Source organism: Lutra lutra, chromosome X, assembly GCF_902655055.1.
Source record: "Lutra lutra chromosome X, mLutLut1.2, whole genome shotgun sequence".
Lineage (NCBI taxonomy): Eukaryota > Metazoa > Chordata > Mammalia > Carnivora > Mustelidae > Lutra > Lutra lutra.
This window is the reverse complement of record NC_062296.1, coordinates 18,617,367-18,635,243: the sequence shown is the minus strand read 5'-3', so window position 1 is coordinate 18,635,243 and position 17,877 is coordinate 18,617,367. Positions and strand designations below refer to the sequence as shown.

Genomic DNA, 17,877 nt, shown 5'->3' with positions numbered 1-17,877 from the left:
CTTTGATCAAATGCACGGAGTCTTTACCATATAATTCCAAGGACCTTAATGGGTACTTGATCCTGCTCAAACTATTTTCAGGGGCAGAAGGCCTTTCTGGGGCCTTTGGGGGGGGGAGAACAACACTCTTCTGTTAGAATTAAGCCACAAAATGGTTGGTTAGGGTTGGCTCCAGCTGGCTGGTTGGGCCCCATCAAGTTATGGTATAGCCCTCTCTTTGAAGACTTAACGCTCCCCTCTTGAGTCACGTGAAATCCAGGAGCGCATTTTCAAGTCACAAAGACTGTTAAAGTTTTCTTAGGTCCAGTTAAAGCATCATTAAATCCTACCCAGATTAGTGAAGTCACAAGATTTCACCAGGCATAATGAAAATAGAATTTATAAAACTTAATGAGAATTGATGAGGATTATTGAACCTTGTCCTGCCCTTAAGGCAACAAGATCAAAATTTAGAAATTCAAATGGGAAGAGAAGCAAAATATTCTTTAGTTTTTCTTTTTTTTTAAAGCCAGGCGAGCTCCCTGAAGTTGCAAGACTTGCGTGGGTCTTTCGTGACTGCTAATCTTATAGACTAGTATGAGCTAACTTTTAATGCACTCCTCTCCCTCCTCCCTCCCAGGTGGCATATATGCATTTTAATAGAGTCTTCTAAACAGGCTGCTTCCGCCCAGAGTAGCAACTTGGAGTGTGGGAATTCCAGGTGCCAGCCCAGACCCGTGAGACAGGCAGCTAGACTTTGGGGGCCCTCTCATGTGTCATGCAAACAGGCCCACGCACTGGCAATGTCGCGTGGGACAGGTGGGAGGGAGAAGAAGGGGGCTGGTGAGTGAGTCATCCTTGCTTAAGTGCAATAAAGTAGGTCTCAAATCAGCCAGGGACGTCAGATAATGCATTTTCGTTGCTGGAGAGAGTTATCAGTGACTCACTTGGCATTTTGTGGATTAGATCTTTCAGAATACTTCTGTCAGTGGCTGCATTCAAAATTCAAAAGCAAACCTCAGGGTAGGTCTTTATATATTTCATGATGTGACAATTGTTATATGTATATATATATATATATATATATATATATATATATATAATAGTTTCAGGAAAGTTTTGAAAAATGAGTCACAATGGGACATCACACCACTTCTTGCTTAGTTTCTTGTCAATATTTTTAATTCTTGATCTCAGAATCAGTGTTGAGCTATTAAAGACATGTGCATTCTCAGACATCTAGCTCTTTATCCTAATGGCAATGACCATGATCACGATAATACTATCCAGTACATGTAAGTCTTATTCTGTGTAAGTCTTATTCTGTGTCAAGTTCTTTACAAGTATGACTTCACTGAATGCCGACAATGGCCCTCTGAAGGGGGAGCTGTTATTTCCTCCACTTACGGGGTGGGGGACGGGAACTGAGGCACAGAGAGGTTTGTGACTTCCCCCAAGGTCATAGAGCTGGTAAGTGGTGGGGCTGGGATACAGACCCAGCCAGTGTGAAGCTAGTTTGGGGGCCTAGGGTTAACCATCCACTCTGTACTAGTTGCGGGGAGCAAACCATGATACGCTGCTGAGCTTTCCCCCAAAAAGGGAAATTGAATAATGGAATGACGTAGTTTCATTTTTGTTATCAATATTATGTGTATGTTGGAGACACACACACACACACACACACACACACACACACACACACACACAGGTGGGGAGACAGAGGGAGATGAGATTTGAATGGGAGTAAGACAAAGAGGTCTGGAAGAAATCACATGATTACACTAGTTACTTGGAAGGAGGGAGAGCTGTGTAGGTAATTTCACTTTTTCCTTCACATACCTCTATTGTTTTAGATGGAACACACACAGAGAGGAACTAATTAAGCTTTTCACTTAATGTCGCTCTCTGACACAGCCCTTGCTTTAGATTCCCATCATCCTGAGAGAAAAGATCAGGGTCTTCACTGCTCTCACGCTAAAAGCCGTGACTTTCATGTAGTAAATATTCAGTAAATGCTGTTTGTGGTGTTTTATTATTGGGCAGTGTGTCATTCGTATCACACCCCTCTGTTCTCTCCGACGCTGGGCTCATTATAAACTCTGCCGGGACTTCACTATTTAGGACGCTTGGACTGGTCTGTAGCTCAGAGGTTGCATGATTTTTTCTCTCAAGGGCAAGGAAAGAAGTATTTCAGGCTCTTGAGGTCATAAGATCTGTGTCACAATTTCTGCCTCCGTCATGTGACAGCAGCCGGAGGAAATATGTAAAGAAACAGGCATGACTGAGTTCCAATAAAATTTGATTTACGAAAGCAGGTGGAGGGCTGCCTTTGGCCCCAGGTTCGGAGTGTTCGGATTCCGGCTCTAGCTGGTCAGAACAGGGTCACTGGCCCCGAGAAACAGTTGATTTACTTTGTTCTCAGGATAGTTTTCTCCTGCAGTTCTGAGGGCTTTGCACATATGCGAAGGTCTGATAGATGTATTAGAAATCTACTTTGGAATTTTTCAGGTGTTGATGTAATTGTTTTGATGTTTGAAACTGTCAGGTTGCCTCATTCTTGCCATGTGAGAGATTAGGATGGCCTTATTCCACAATCCCATGGGGTTCCCCTTGGAGTCCTCATCCACTGTGTCTTGTTATAATTTGTACAAAACTTTGTTTGCTTAGTTGAGTCGTAGCGAAGATGAGAGAGAAGGAAGTCTTCCTTAGGCAGGGTGGGAGAGCTGTGGGTCCCACCCCCCCCCCCGGACTACTCTGTTGCTTTTGTGTTTCTCAGGAGTAGGGAGACTAGGCTTTTTCAGACCCTTCACTCACTGAATGAGTGTCCCCAAAGCCCCCAAAGATAGCTCCATTCTTCCTTGGTTGCAACTCCTACTGAGAATCCTAAGTCCTTAGGAGCTGGGCCAACTAGTCTTTTCTTCATCACGGCTCCTCTCTGGGCAACCTCGAGAGTCCGTTTCCTAAGAAGCCAATAGTGATCTAGTGCTCCTACATTTTCCCTCCTTCTGTGTGAGTGCCCTGCTCTCCAAGTGTACCCTTCTCAGGGGAAAAGGGAAACAACTTTTACTCCTATTTCACGTTCTTAGCCTGTTCACAGTTCCTCCCAAGTTACTTATAAAATCAGGACCATTGGCCGCCCAATTCTTGCTCAATAAATGGTTGATGGGCAACATTTTCTAAGTATGAATAGTCTGCAAAGTAATAATGAAACCCTCCAGATTGGTGGCTTTCTTTCCCTCTTATCCATGCAACCAGTATCTAAATTCCTTTTGGAAAAGGGCAAGGGCAAAGGCAAATCATCCCCAACTATAGTCCTAACCATAAGTTTGTTTGGCAAACTGGGTACCTCACACAGAACTAGATCATGGCATGTTTGACTTTAAAAGCCAATATTTAAATGCTTACCTTTAACCTCTATCCTGTGGACAGAGGGGATAGAGAAGAAATAAAGAGCCCCATTTTTCCTTCCCGCATGCTTTTAGGCAAGCGAATATCCATTTCAATAACAGTTAAATTAAAACTCACGCACATTTCATTTGCATAGAGTAATGGACTGAATGTTCGGGTCCCCCCCCCACATCCATATGTTGAAACCTTAACCCCAATGTGATGGCATCTAAAGGTAGGGCCTTTGGGAGGTAATTAGGTCAGGAGAGTAGAGCCCTCAGGGATGGGATCAGTGTCCTTATAAGAAGAGCAACCCTGTCTCTCCTTGACAACCTTGTCTTACCCGAAAGAGGAGACAGTGTGGGCCCCTGGAAGGAAGCCCCCAAAGCGAAGCCTGTTTTAACGTGGTGGATTAGAACGGATCATCTTACTTCCACACCTGGTGGCCAGGAGTTCAAAACGAAACTCCTTGGGAGAAGAGAATTCTCTCTGCGGTGTCATGATACCTAGCGGCTGCAACACTTGAAATCACGAAATCACTCCGAGTCCGTAATTTAAACTTTATTTCATATCTATTGTTAAATTACACAAAATCAGTGAATTGTTTGTAAAGCTACACCATTGGACGGATGTTTACAGTTGAAATCACGGGATTTATAGGATGATGACCAAAACATGTATTTATAACATCCCTTATATACAATAATCAGTATAGACAGAGAAAATGCACATAATCTCTGCCAGCCATGCACACCACAATAATACAAAAGATTTTTTTTTTTTTTTTCTGTAACAGGCTTTTCCACTGGCTTGGGCTCCATCCTGTTTTCTAAAGGTACTTATCTGTTTTAAGAGCAAATGTTGTCAATTAAAACTAAACAAAACTGAAATACCACAGTGATCTACAGGATCTTTATTTTAAAAACACAATGTACACAAAATAGTTTCACTCTAAAACACGTTGACTTCAAGGTGTGTTTGAGTTTTTAAGAAAAATTCCTTTCAGGTCTTCAGTTCTCAGATTTCCCAGGACTGCAACACTGTCAGACAAAACAAACTTCAGATATAGTGATACAAGCTCAGCGTCAAGAAAACTTATTTTTAAACCCAAATACTCAGCTTCTCGTCCGGCTTGTGGCCGTAAGTATTATGGATGAGACTAGATCATGCAGATAAGCAGCGGATTGTACAAGATGTGACTTTATCGTCACACTCCTAAGCGTGTAGCTCCTGAAAACATCAATGCTATTTCCAGTTGTCTTGTTGGATCGACAGCCAGGGGGTTAGTGTAGGTCCCTACCAAGTAGAGCAAAACCCGTAAAATGGACACTGCCCAGAATCACGGTGCTTGTTAGCACAGTGGGTGACATGCTTCTTCTTGTCCTGCTCGGTTCATAACTGATCACCTACAAGTATTGTGCAGAGACTGAATATGAAATCACTTTCCTCAATGCATATGCTCCTGAGACACCCTCACCACAGAACACTCTTTCTCTTTGTTCTTTCTTTAAAAAAAAAAACTGGGTGGAGGGTTAACCCAGAGTATCGAGATACAGCTTTTGGTGTTACTAAATCACTGGCTATCTTAAGCTTATTCTACTGTTTTCCCCCCCCATCTTGTAATTGTCTACGGTCTGTCAACACAAAAAGAACAAATGGGCTAAAAGCTGCCAGCCCAACAGGAAATGGCACAATAAGAAGGTACAAAAAGTCAATAACAATTCATTCACATTCAAGTTCAATTCTATCTGATCAAGAATAACTTCAGCAATATTTTTAGACACGTTATCCTGTTCAAGAGTTTCTTGATAAGGACCTCACTACACAAACATTGATAAGACAATTCTATAGAAAGCAAGTCCTGACTTGAATCCAGGATTCTGTATCACAAGAAACTCAGCAACACACCATTTAGATGATGAAGAAAGATTCTATAAATGGGTTATTTTGGAATGAGCACAACTCGGAGAAGCCTTCAGATGAATGAGAAGCAGCGCCAAAAAGATTCCAGAATTGTTGAAATTACAGTGCCCAGAAAAGTGTTTTTGTTTACTATGAGATACACCCTGTTTAAAACCTTTAAACGGTAGAAGGTAGAAAAAGTTGAAAATTCTAAACATCTCTTAAATAACAAGATACAAATCCTGTTCTACTTGGAAAGCCAATATTTCTTACATAAAACTGCCCATATTCAGGAGAGAAAAATCTTCATTTCTATAGTTTGGTAAGATTTACCATCAATTCTTATTCCATTTAGATAGATTCCTGGTTAAAATCAGAAGAAAATAAAAGGTTTTATGGTTAATTTTAGTTTTTTTAATGTCTATATTTGTGCTTACCCCTGGGAACAAATGTTTGCTTCCAAGAGCAAGTTCGAACAGTGTACCATGAATAATTTGAGTCTGTTTCTTAGCCAGAAGTCGAATGGCCCCATTTTATGTTTTCATTTTGTCTCTATAGCTAATTTAAGCATTTCTTAAAATATTGAAACAGTAATTTCTGGTGAGTCTGGTTTGGCTTTTGGATTTTATAAATACTCCAACAAACCAAAAAGAGACAATTTAATTACATACTGAAAGTTGTTTTACCCACGCACAGTAAAACATTTAATTGAAAGGCAACTGTAAAGGCAACATCTTAACTTTTTCCTTTTTTTTTTTTAACCCTCCAAACTTAAGGAAGCAAGATGTGTTTGGAAACTCTCATGTTTTAAGATTTGCCATATCTCTACTGGCGCTTTGGGGCAAGTGCGCAAAGGCCTCTGGGAGCCACTTAACGCCATTTCTCTACGCTGCCTATGTAGTCATTGGTGCCATTGCTGGCACTGCCATCGCTCTGCTCTTGACCTGGGTTCTGCTTTCGGCTTTCACGGTTCTCCTTCTGGCTCGAATTCTGGGTCAGATTCTGAATCAGATTCTGAGTCACATTCTGGTTGGCATTCAGATTTGGGTTCTGACTCGGATTCTGACTCGGATTCTGGCTCTGGCCCTGGCTCTGGAAGTGGGTCTGAAGGAACCTCCCCTTCAGAAATTTGCGTTGTTCCTGACGCTTCTGCCTAGCTTCCTGATGTTCCTTCTGCCTCATAAACTGATACCTTTGCAAAAAGAGGTCTTTTGCATAGCTGTACAATTCCATATCCAGAAAATTCAGTCCCTCAATCCGCTTTTGGATTTCCTCATTGATCTCTACACTAGAGGCCCTAGTGGTATTGTATTGGGTAAATGGCGAAATAAAGTTCATGTTGAAGGTTTTCTCAAACAGGTACTGGGTCTTCCGCTGAAACTCCGTGAGGCCGAAGAATGCCATGTGCTTCAGATTCGATTTGGCACTTTCCAGGAGGACCTTGTTTCTTTGCTTTTCAGGCATGACGGAGAGGTTGTAGCAGCCGACCAGGGTCAGATCAGAGAGCATGCGCACCTGGCGGTTGTTGGCTAGGTTATAGGGACAGTCCATGAACTCTTTTAGGGGGCAGCCAGACCAGTCATCACCTGTATAGCAGCTGGGCAGCTCTTCAGAGGTTGGGGGCCTTCCGTCACAGACGTGCAGGGATGCTTTCCATGTTGCCCCTCTCTGGACATGCCTCCACTCACTCAAGTACCGGGACACTGGGTCTCGGAGGATGGTGATGTAGTGGAAGTTCCTATGGGCAAAGCACAAAGACCAGCACTCAGTGCCGAGGGTGACATAAGTGGAGGCAGCAAGGTGCATGGCATCTGCGATGTTCTCTGATCAGTAAGGAGGGCAAAAGGGGAATGATGGTGATCTGGCAGCGTTTGTCCTGTGAAGTGTGTTGTAGACCACTGTCTGAGTCCCACGAGCCCATCCACGTAGCTAACTGTTTCCCCCAATTTGCTGGTACTGTAGCTCATGAGTGTGGTTAGTCAGCGACTGAAATAGACATGGGAGATGCCAATGGCACATATGCAAGCTACCACCTCGGTTTCAGCCTTTGCTAGCGTGATAATATTCCCAGCCCAGCCAAATTAACTCTATCAGCTCCAAAATGTCCCTTTTCCTTACATACTGAAAGGATACCTGGGTGTCAGCAAGTGTGAAGCCTCTGCCATATGGCTATCTTCATTTTAAAGCTGCAAACTGAAAGATTTGTTTGTTCACATAGAGGACTAGCCAACACTGAACCCATACAAGCTCGTACCCCAGCCCAGAAATGTCAAAGCCTAAGATGTGATCAGACATACTCAAGGGGAGAAATGACCCTGGGGTTGTGCTTTTAATTAAGAAATGATTCCCCCCACCCCACTGAGACTCAGGGGATGAAAGCTGAAGTCAAAGAAAGGCATATTGTAGAAGGAAAACAACAATAAACACTGACTATTAGCATTTCGTTTCTTAGAGAAAACCTGGGGAATGGCTGGCGGCTTTTGTGAAATCTATTCATTCCAATCTGAGAGAGTGGAAGGTTCCGTACACCTGCCAAAGGGAACCAACTCAATCATAGACGGGCTGGGTCTGTTGGCTGATGTCCTCCGCGGAAAGGTTTCTCCTGAGTCTCGGGCTTCGAGCAACTTGGACCCCCCGGGGTCTATCCTGGGCATGGTGCTTCCTCTGCTGGGCACAATCTTCGTTCTGTGACTGGAAAATTCTAAACATCCTTCAAGTTACAATCTCTCCTCTGAGCAAACTTAAGCCCACTGCCAGCTGCCGGCCCTCACCTCTTCCTCGGTGGTCCCATAACACTTTTGCACTTAGCCTTTGTGAAAAATTTTGATACTGAATTGTGACTATTTGTTTGTATTTCTGCTTAAACGATGTCTTCCAGGACAGGGACTCTGTGCTATCCTTCTAGAACTTCTGGGGAAGAGGAGGGAGAGAGTGAGGACGGGGAAGGCCATGCCTCATCCTACAAAAACTCTGGAGAATCTCCTAAGTGCCTTGCAAATATTACAAAAATTTTTAAAAATGACTGTAAATACTTTTTTCAGACTAAACAAACATGGGGCACAGGAGGAGCCTCTGGGAGTGAGGATGGAGAGGACAGAGAGCCTACCTCACTGCTTTACCTATGGCCCGATCTTGCCGGCGCCACGAAAACTCAGGTCTGCAAACACCCACGGCTAAACGGCCCCGTGGCCATTACCGACAAAGGTGACTGCTATTCCCACGAGCTTCCTCCTTCCGCCCCTTGCTGTGATACTCATTCACTCCTTCATTCAATACATATTTATTGAGCCTTTATGCTAGGCCGGAGGCAATAGCTTAGTGGCAATTAGTCTGATTATTTGGAAAAAAGAAAAGAAATTTATGAAGTTCAGTGACACATTTGGATTAACCTTTCAACCAGCTTTAGCAGGCATGCATTATAATGGGGGCTGTTGGGTAGTTTAAACCCCCATAATAAAGTCACCTTCATGCTTAGCTGACAGTCCCTCTGGCCCTGCCTCGTTGGACTGGGTTAAGACTACAGCGACATCTTCTGGTAAACCCTAGAGTGCAGCCTTGTGCCCGTCCAAGGCTCTCCCTCCCAAACACGCTCCGTTGTCTTGGGAACAGATAGATCCCAATCACCAGGGTAAACGTCACGACCAACATTTTGGAAGCACCAGCCTCACGTAGAAAGAGAGAGGAGGCACGCCAGAGAGGCAGAGACAGACGCCCAGAGTCTCTCACATGGTGGATGTGTGATTCCTTCCCCCTGAAGGTCTCCTTGTGCCCACATGAGATGACGGCAGTTCAACGTGGGCAGCCTTCGTCTCAACATTGCAGGGGTGGTCAAGGCCACGGAGAAATGAGAGGAGCCCACACCCTGCCTGCCCTAGTGACAGCAGCTGTCCTCTCCCCCCATCCCACCCTGATGATAACAGATTTAGGGATTGCCACAGCCCACGTATTCCAGGAAAGCCAGGCCTGGCTTCCCAGGCTGCCTCAGTGGGAAACACTCCATGCTGCTGCAAACAGATCACCCCGGGGATGAACAGGCAGCTGTGCTTAGAGGTCGGTGTGTCCGGGAGTGTCTGGCGCTCCTGCATACCAGAGTGTGCTGGAGGTGGGAAGGCAGGTGTGGATAACACCTGGGAGGTTTGGTTGGGCAAAAGATCCAGGAGGCCCATTATGCTGAGGACAGAGTTGTTAGGGAAATGTCAGAGACGCAGTCTCTCCAGCCAGGCCACCTGAAGATGTGACAGCGCAGCCCAAGGGGAACGTGATGTGGCGGGGGGGCACTGAAACACGGGTGGCGCTCTTCCCTTGGCCAGTTCAGGGCAAGCACCTCACGTGTGCCTGGCACGGGGTGCCCACAGCACCAAGACATGGCATTTCGATAGAATGTGTTCTTTAATTATTTATTTATTTGACACACAGAGAGAGCACACAAGCAGAGGGAGAGGGAGAAGCAGGCTCCTCGCTGAGCAAGGAGCCCGATGCGGGGCTCCATCCCAGGACCCTGAGATCATGACCTGAGCCGAAGGCAGAGGCTTAACCCACTAAGCCCCCCAGGCGCCCCCAACAGGATGTGTTCTTAATGGTTGGAGCGAGCACGAGGAGTGATGGAAGCATCTCACTAGCCTAATAATACGGGCAAAAGCTTCTGCCACTTTATTTTGAAAACAAGTAAGAACAAGAGGAGGCAAGGAGAGAGGAATGGAGTATGAGGCAGAAAGGTGAGCATGAGCAAAGTCACAGGACACAGACTAGCCTGTGGTGTGTGGACAAAGTGCACTGAATACCTCTTACTTAGGGGCGGGGGTGCCTAGGGGGCTGAGGTGGTTAAGCGTCTGCCTTTGTTCGACTCAGGTCAGGATTTCAGGGTCCTGGGATTGAGTCCGGCATCGGGCTCTCTGCTCAGTCGGGAACATGTTTCCCTCTCTTTTTCCATGCCAGTCCCCTTGCTTGTGCTCTCTCTTGCTTTCTGACAAATACAGAAGTAAATAAATATAAATAAATAAAATCCTTAAAAAAAGAAAAAGAAAAAAAAACAAAAACCTCTTACTGGGAAAGAAGGGTAGTGGCAGAGGTTGCAGCTGGAGGGGTAGCCACAGCCCTGGGTGTGGAAGGCTTCAGACACCCCCCCCCCCCCCCGCCAAAGAAAGGATTTAGACGTCCGTAGATGAGAGGGAGGCCCCCAAAGGGGTTTAAGCAGGGGAGCGACCTGATGAAATCAGTGTTTTAGCAAGCTCATGGGGAATGGGGTGTGGAGATGGAATTAGGGAAATTCGCCTAGTTTACTGCAGAAAACAAGGCAAAAGAAGGAGGGCAGACTAGAGACATTTTTAGGAGGTAGCGTTAACTGAACTTGGTGTCAAAATGAACATAGGGGAGAGGAAGGAGGGTTAGGGATGGCTCTAGTTTCTGGCAGAAGGCCTCAGGTGCCCTGGGACACCCAAAAGAGAGCTGAATGGACAGACAGAGCACTCGGGGGTGATCTGGCTTTAAGATAAAGATGTGGCATTAACAGCAAAAAGCAGTCATTTCAAACCATGACAGCGTACTTGCGGATCGAATTTTAATTCTGCACACGTGGCTTCGGCGCTTGGAAGACTGACTTTAAGTACCCTGAGGTAGCCCGAGGTTTCTCTTCTTAATGCTAAATATGGTTTTCCACTATTCTGGACACTGCTTCAAGTTCCCTCACTGCCCTCTCGCTTCCCCTGAATATATTCCACTTTACTGGAATGTGTCCTCCAGGCACAGTCTGACAAGTGACAAGCAGGGACAGTCTGTCACCTCCCTCATCCTCAACACCATTTCTCCCAGTGTGGCCTGGTATATCACATCGGCCTTTTTGGCAAACAGGCCACACCACTGACGCACAGTCAACTAACTCTTTCATTCTTTTACACGTAAGCCATTTTGAAACCCAATCTACTTTATCCTGGACCTGGATGTGGCCCTGTTTAATTTCTCCTTGTTACAGTAAGTCTGAGCCTGTTAAAACACACCTGGATTCTGATTATATCCCCTAATATCTTCGCCACATCTCCTTATTCCTTTTGGCAATGCCTGTATCCAGGCACTGATCAAAACAGAACAAGATGCAGGTGAGAACTGCCGGAAATCTCCCTTCAGGTGGACATTACTCCGAGGGGTGCTGCTGAACGGACTGATCTAATTTTAAACAAGTGAGCTATTTAAAATAGCTCAGCCCCAGGAAAATCATAATCAGCCTGTTTTGGTTAGTGGTAATGGGACAGATACATCTTACGACAAAATGGGTCACTTAATTAAGATGAACAGGTGTCACATCTTTATTTTTTTAAATTTATTTATTTGATAAAGATCACAAGTAGGCAGAGAGGCAGGCAGAGAGAGAGAGGCAGGCAGAGAGAGAGAGGGAGAGAAGCAGGCTCCCTACTGAGCAGAGAGCCCAATGTGGGACTCGATCCCAGGACCCTGGGATCATGACCCGAGCCGAAAGCAGCGGCTTAACCCACTGAGCCACCCAGGCGCCCTGGTGTCACATCTTTAAATTGGAGTCATGACTCCCCACCAGTTACCTAGGTGAATTTTATGACCATCGTCCAGTGTGCCTGTATGCCCCTGGTCCCTTACAGCAGAACAATATAAAAGTTAGAGTCCAGGCCAACTTTTTCCTGTCATTGCTAAGTAATTATTGAAACAACAATAGCAACCAACAAAGAGTTGTCCAAGCTTGAAACCTGGGGGCCACCTCCTCCATCTTGCTCACCACCACTATGTGAACTTTCCCTAAGACCTTTGCTGATTCTAGATCCTAGGAGCACTCAGGTCCATTCTTCCTATCGCTGCCTGGGGCCAGGCCCTTATCATTTCTCTACTGGGTCACTGCTGTAGGGTCCTGGCCCACCTCCCAGCCTCTGGTCTCATGCCTAGCTCACCCCAGGCCCATATGAAACACATCTGACCTGTCATTCCTTAGTTAAGACCTCTTAATCCTTATCAACCCGGACATGAAGTCCAAGCTCCTTCACACGCTAGACATAGCCTCGTGGGACCTGGTAACCACCACCTTTCTTTCCCTCCAGCCTCATCTCTTTCAAGATCCTTCTACACAAGCCTTCCTCAATCACAAGGGATTTTGCATCTCTCTTTCTGCTCCCCTGGCCCTAGCTCATGTAACAATCTCTGAAGACATTCTACTTGTCATGGGGTGGGGGCGAGGGGGAGTGCAAACTGCTTCTAGTGGATGGGGTCTAGCAGGGCTGTGGCACAGCCTACCGTGCAAAGAATTATCCAACTCGAAATGTCAATAGTTGAGAAACTCTGCTCTATTCTGTATGCTCCAGGTACAGAGAAGTAACTTTGTTTTCCAGATCCGTCCCAGGCAATGATCCTACAGGCCCCTTTCCTTTGGATGCAGAATGCCCACTCTTTTGAATGGCTTGTGTATTTTGTAGGTTGCTTGGAAAGCTTCAAAACTCCGCTCTAAGATTGCTTCCTCCGTGAAACTTTCCTTGACCTTCCTAGGCAGAGTGAACAGCCCTGGTATTCCTCTGTTCCAGCCATGCTGGAACTGTAGCATTTACTGCTACGTGCCGTGACTGTCTAGTGATCAGTCTGCGTCCCACATTGGACTCTGAGCTCTGCGAGGGCAGGGACCGCACATCATTGATCAGCATAAGCTCCTCTGGGCCTGGCACAATGTTTGACAGAAAATTAGTGTTTAATAAAGGACTGTTGAATGAACATCTGCAGCAGGAGCCGCAGAGCTTAGGATAAGCTAATAGGAAAGGCATCTTTTTCTTTGATAAGGAAAAGCCACTAGATGTCAGTGTTAAATAGCAGATACACCACTTTACCCCTGTGATGGATCATTTTAAGGACATCTAGTGATACTCAGCAGTTACCCCCTGACTCTCTGTGCAGTAGCCCCACAAGAAAGAAGGCTGGAAAATGTAAGGATATTAGACGTAAGTACGTGGATAAACATGAGTACCATATTTTCATTTTTAACAGTTTATCCTGCGATAAGGACCTGAGTTCTAAGTCACAGCTTCCTAGGCTCATGAGAGTAAGAAGAAGTCTTTGAGATGGCACAGCATCTTGGTCAGACGCTTCTCTTTGGAGGTGGGAAAATCAAGGCCCTGAGAGAAACATGGACTCGCTCCTAAGACACACATCCCTAACAGCCCTTGGAAATGGATCTAACTGCAGGGCGCATTCCTGGGCTGAAGGCGGACACTTCCGCAGACCCTGCTTTGTGTCTGTTTGCATAATAAAGCAGGCCTGAAAGAACCCTCTGGAAGAGGAGATGTTTCCTGCTGAGAAAGGGCACAGCCCGGGGCTGGGGGCAGTGAGGCCTGGTCCTTATATATGAACTCCCACCTTGACCGTGGAGCTGATATTATTATTGTTCTCATCATGAGGATGAAGAAACCGAGAGAGAGATGATTTGGCCCAGTGTCACATGGTGAGTTAAGTAGGGGTGCTGAGACTGAACCCATTTCTTTCTAGAACCTGTGCTCTTCCTATCCTCGTACTGGGGCCCAAACCCAGGACTTCCATTTTTGGGAACAAACTAACATCCAGAATGTTCCAGAACCAGCAGCATCAGCACCACTTAGGAACTTGTTGGAAATGCACGTTCTGGGGTCCACTCACTGAACAGAAACCCAGGGGCTGGAACCCGGCCATCTGTATCTTAGGAAGCTCTCCAGGAAATTCTGTGGCAGTCTTGAGCACCGCTGTCCCAGAGCAAACCCGAGCTCCCTGCTGCGCGCCGCAGACAAGCCTAAGGACGCCCGTTTCTGTCCAGGAAAAGCCCAGGGCACTTTGCCTGAGCAAAGCTAGGAAGACCGTGCTGTAAACATTTACTTCCCTTTTAGGCCCCTGGCTCCCGAATAAGGTTTTTCCTGCACTACTCAAAGGAAAAATAAATATCAAAGCCATCTCTTTTATGGAAGAAAGCCAACAAAACCGTAAGAGTGAAGGTCACAGGAGTGATCAATAAAAAGTTAATTTAAGAAAGGAAACAAATTCTTAGCCCAAATCAATGACTGAACATTTTATTATACCTGTAGCTTAATTTTGTACTTTTTTTTTTTTTTTTTTTTTTTTTTTTTTAAGTTCAGCCTTCGTACATCTTGTTCTTGGAGGAATGATGAGTGGCCGAAAAATAGGAACCACGGTTGGGGGTCCTAAGTGAACTCCGAAAGCAGGGTAACATGGGACAGTGAGTCACTCGTGCCGAAGGTCTGGTCGCCTTCCCTGGTTCACGATGCCTAAACCAGGAGCACGAATCCTGCCATCAAAAGCGGCTCCATCAAAACCGGGAGGATGGTGCTCAGATCGAACAACATGAATACGTGAGCACCGACTAAATAAAAGAGTTAACTGAATCAAAGGCAAATAAGCCTTCAATGGGGTTGGATCCCTCAAGCCCCAGAGTTGCCATTTTAACTGCTTTCCTCAGGTGACTCCAACGCTTGCTGACAGTCCCCACCGAGGGGCCCCATCAACGTGGTGATCCGCAGTGGCAGCAGCCTCGTAAGGACATGTGAGATTTCAACTGGGGGCACAGGGAGATCCATAATAACAGGAAGGTCTGTGCACGGTGGCGGGTGAGATCTTCAGTTCCTTCCGAGTTGCTTTTCCTGGAATGCGTCCACCCTGTCGAGGACCCTAATCAGTCCATTCAAAGAAGGACTTGACTGCTTTGAATGTTATTATTCCTCCCCCAAAGGAGCAGTTCTATGTATATAAAGTAATACCTTCATTAACACCTTAATTAATTGAGCTTTTTCCTTTGGCTAACTGAAGTTGCTTCATATGTCTTCCTTGTGTTTATTTAAAAAAAAAAACAAATCTCTTTTTTTCTGCTCTATGGATCTCCCTGTGCCCCCAGTTCTCCCACCTTTCAGAAAGGTCAGCCTGGTCAGGGGAGCTGGCCTGGCTGGCTGATAGGACCTTCTTTCCTGTATGGCCCCAAGCTAGGCACACTAGACTGATGGACTTTTGTTAAGCAGAAGGATGTTTTTCTAAGCCATTCTCCGCTTTCTTTCACAAAACAGCAAAATGATGTTTCCTCCTTTGTTGAAAAGGAAGAAAAGAAAATTTCTGATGCCTGTAAATTCAAACCCAACATGAAATTCTTCACACAATCAGCCCTGGCGATATTTCCTTCTTTTTTTTAAAGAAATCTAGTGCTCCTTCCCGAAGCCCAGTGGGCTCCCAAGTACATAAATCTAAGGACTCTGCAAACAGTGAGAAAACGGAGTTCTTTAACAAGATGTGAAATTCCAGGCTTTATGACCCGTAGTCATCAGCCTTCACCCAGGGTCCACTCAAATGCTTGGTGGCATGAAAATTTCTGCAGCTTACACTGCCCCCTGACATTTTTTGCACTCTGAAATTATTCTGTGAGTCTTGGCTCATTAATACTCAGTGTGTTTTTGAGGTGTAAAGAAGTTTCAGAGAAAACCCCCTTCAGTGTGTAGATGAGGGAGTGGGGCCCCATGAAGGGATATGGTCTGCCCATGTCATGGGAAGACCCGTTCTGCCATGGGCTATACAAACTCTGCCATTGGGCCTTCCCTCCCTGCCTGGTACTTCTCAGCTTCCAGAGTGTTCCTATGGGGCATCCTTCTGTCAACGTTCATCTCCTGAGGTTTCTGCCTGGGGCGGGCAGCGAGAGGGACTGATTCTCTTCTTTCCTTCAGCAGGGTGGGTGGAGGTGAGCAGTGGTGAGCCTTAGCCCGTAGAATACAGGAGAAGGCCAGGGAAATGTCTAGATGTGCCACCGAGAAAAACATGCTTACTGTCTTGGTCTTCAGGTGAGCATCCTTTGACTCCCCCGCCCTGGAACTCTTGTTCCTGCCTGCCTTTTACTGGAAAGCACATCCTTTACAAAACACTGCAAGTTCAAGGTTTCAACCAGGAAGTCAGAGAGGGGAGAGTTTATTGTGTGCTAGAGTCATCGAGGCTTCGTGGAGGAGGAGGAGGAAAAAACTGACCAAGCCCTAAGGGGATAGAAAGGATTTAAGCAGGTGTGTGGTGTGGAGGGTTGCCGGCATTCTGACTTGAGCAAACAGCACAGCAGGGGGATACTCGGCAGTGTTCTGAATCAGTGGGTGCGGACAACATGCCGGGCACTGTGCCGGCTAATTTTTCACAGAACCCTACGGCGTAGGTGCCAGTGCCTTCCTTCATTTTAGGCCCAGCGTATGTAATGGTGAGGAGGGTCCATTCTTGAGCTGGACCATCCAAGATAGCCACCAGCCCCACGTGGCTCTTGAGCCTCTGGAAATGTGGCTAATCCAAAAGATATCGTGCCTTTAACGTTTTCAGGCAGACTAAGATTTCCAAGACTGAGGGGGAAGAGAGACTATCCTGTTAACCAATTACGATTTATACAGCTTACATGGTTGAGATGATACCAATTTTGATACATGGGGTTCAATACATTATTAAATTTAATTTCACTGTATCTTTTCACTTTCAATGAGGCTAGTAGGTATTTAAAATGACAAATGGGCCTTGCATTGTATTTCCGTGGGACAGTGCTACTCTAACTACGCAGCCAAACTGCCTGGGTTCAAACTCCAGCTCTGGCAGTTATTAGCTGTGTGGACCTGGGCAAATGACTTAACTTCTCTGTGCTTCAATTTTTCTCATGTATAGTCTGGGGAGAAACCATAGGGTCTCAATGAAGATAAAAATTACACACACACACACACACACACACACGTACATATATAAAGTTGTCAGAACCATGCCAGAACATAACATTCTGCAGATCTTAATTAATATGATTATTGTTGTTGCTGTCACACAGTTAAGGGTATTCAGCTAAAAGGTGCTAATCGAACCTTCCTAAAATCACTCAGCTAGTTAGTGACCGTCTGTCAGGTCTGTGTGCTTCCTGAGCCCAGACTCTTGCCCCCTGCCCTGGTCAATGCCCTGTTTGGTGTCTGAGTCTCCTGCTTGTGGGCTCTCACTGGGCTGTGTGGGCTCTCGCTGGGCTGTGTGGGCTCTCGCTGGGCTGTATGGGCTCCCATGGGCCCCAGGCACTGAGCTCAGCCCCCTGAGCCATCAGCCAAGGGCACCACGGGCCTGGCCAGAGCAGAAGTTTAAACCAGAAGGTAGCAGGGGGGCACCTGGGTGGCTCAGTCAGTTAAGCATCTGCCCTTGGCTCAGGTCATGGTCCCAGGGTCCTGGGATCGAGCCCGTGCCAGGCTCCCTGCTTGGTGGGGAGTCCGCTTCTCCCTCTCCTACTCCCCCTGGTTGTGTGCTGGCGCTCTCTCTCCTTATTTTGTCAAATAAATAAATAAATAAAAATTCTTCAAAAAAACATAATTTATAAACCAGGAGGTAGCCAAATATGCCAGGATATGAAGGGAGGTGCGGATCTCGTGGATTCTGTAGGCCTGCTACTGAGCCCTGGGGATGGAAATGGCCACATAAGACACGGGGGGCTGGGGCGGGGGGTCCAGCTGGTGACCGTTCTGGCCCCAAATTCCCATTGTGCAGACAAGGAAACCAGATAGCCAGCTCCCCTGCCCGCCCCAGATTGTGAGAAATCCGGAGACACATGGAATCATTTCTTTAGGGACCTCCACGAAGACAAGGAATCAAGTAACA

General features: G+C 46.1%; 1 protein-coding gene across 6 annotated transcripts in view; it reads right to left on the bottom strand.

Annotated features, from left to right (window-relative positions):
• Window positions 1-3,912: 3,912 nt before the first annotated feature.
• HS6ST2 (heparan sulfate 6-O-sulfotransferase 2) overlaps window positions 3,913-17,877 on the bottom strand; it is a 307,830-nt gene continuing 293,865 nt past the window's right edge. For all 6 annotated transcript variants that reach the window (XM_047716347.1, XM_047716348.1, XM_047716350.1 and 3 more), the window contains one exon: window positions 3,913-7,006. In XM_047716347.1, coding sequence (XP_047572303.1) covers window positions 6,139-7,006 — 868 coding nt within the window. In that variant the 3' untranslated portion in view covers window positions 3,913-6,138. The remainder of the gene's footprint in view (window positions 7,007-17,877) is intronic.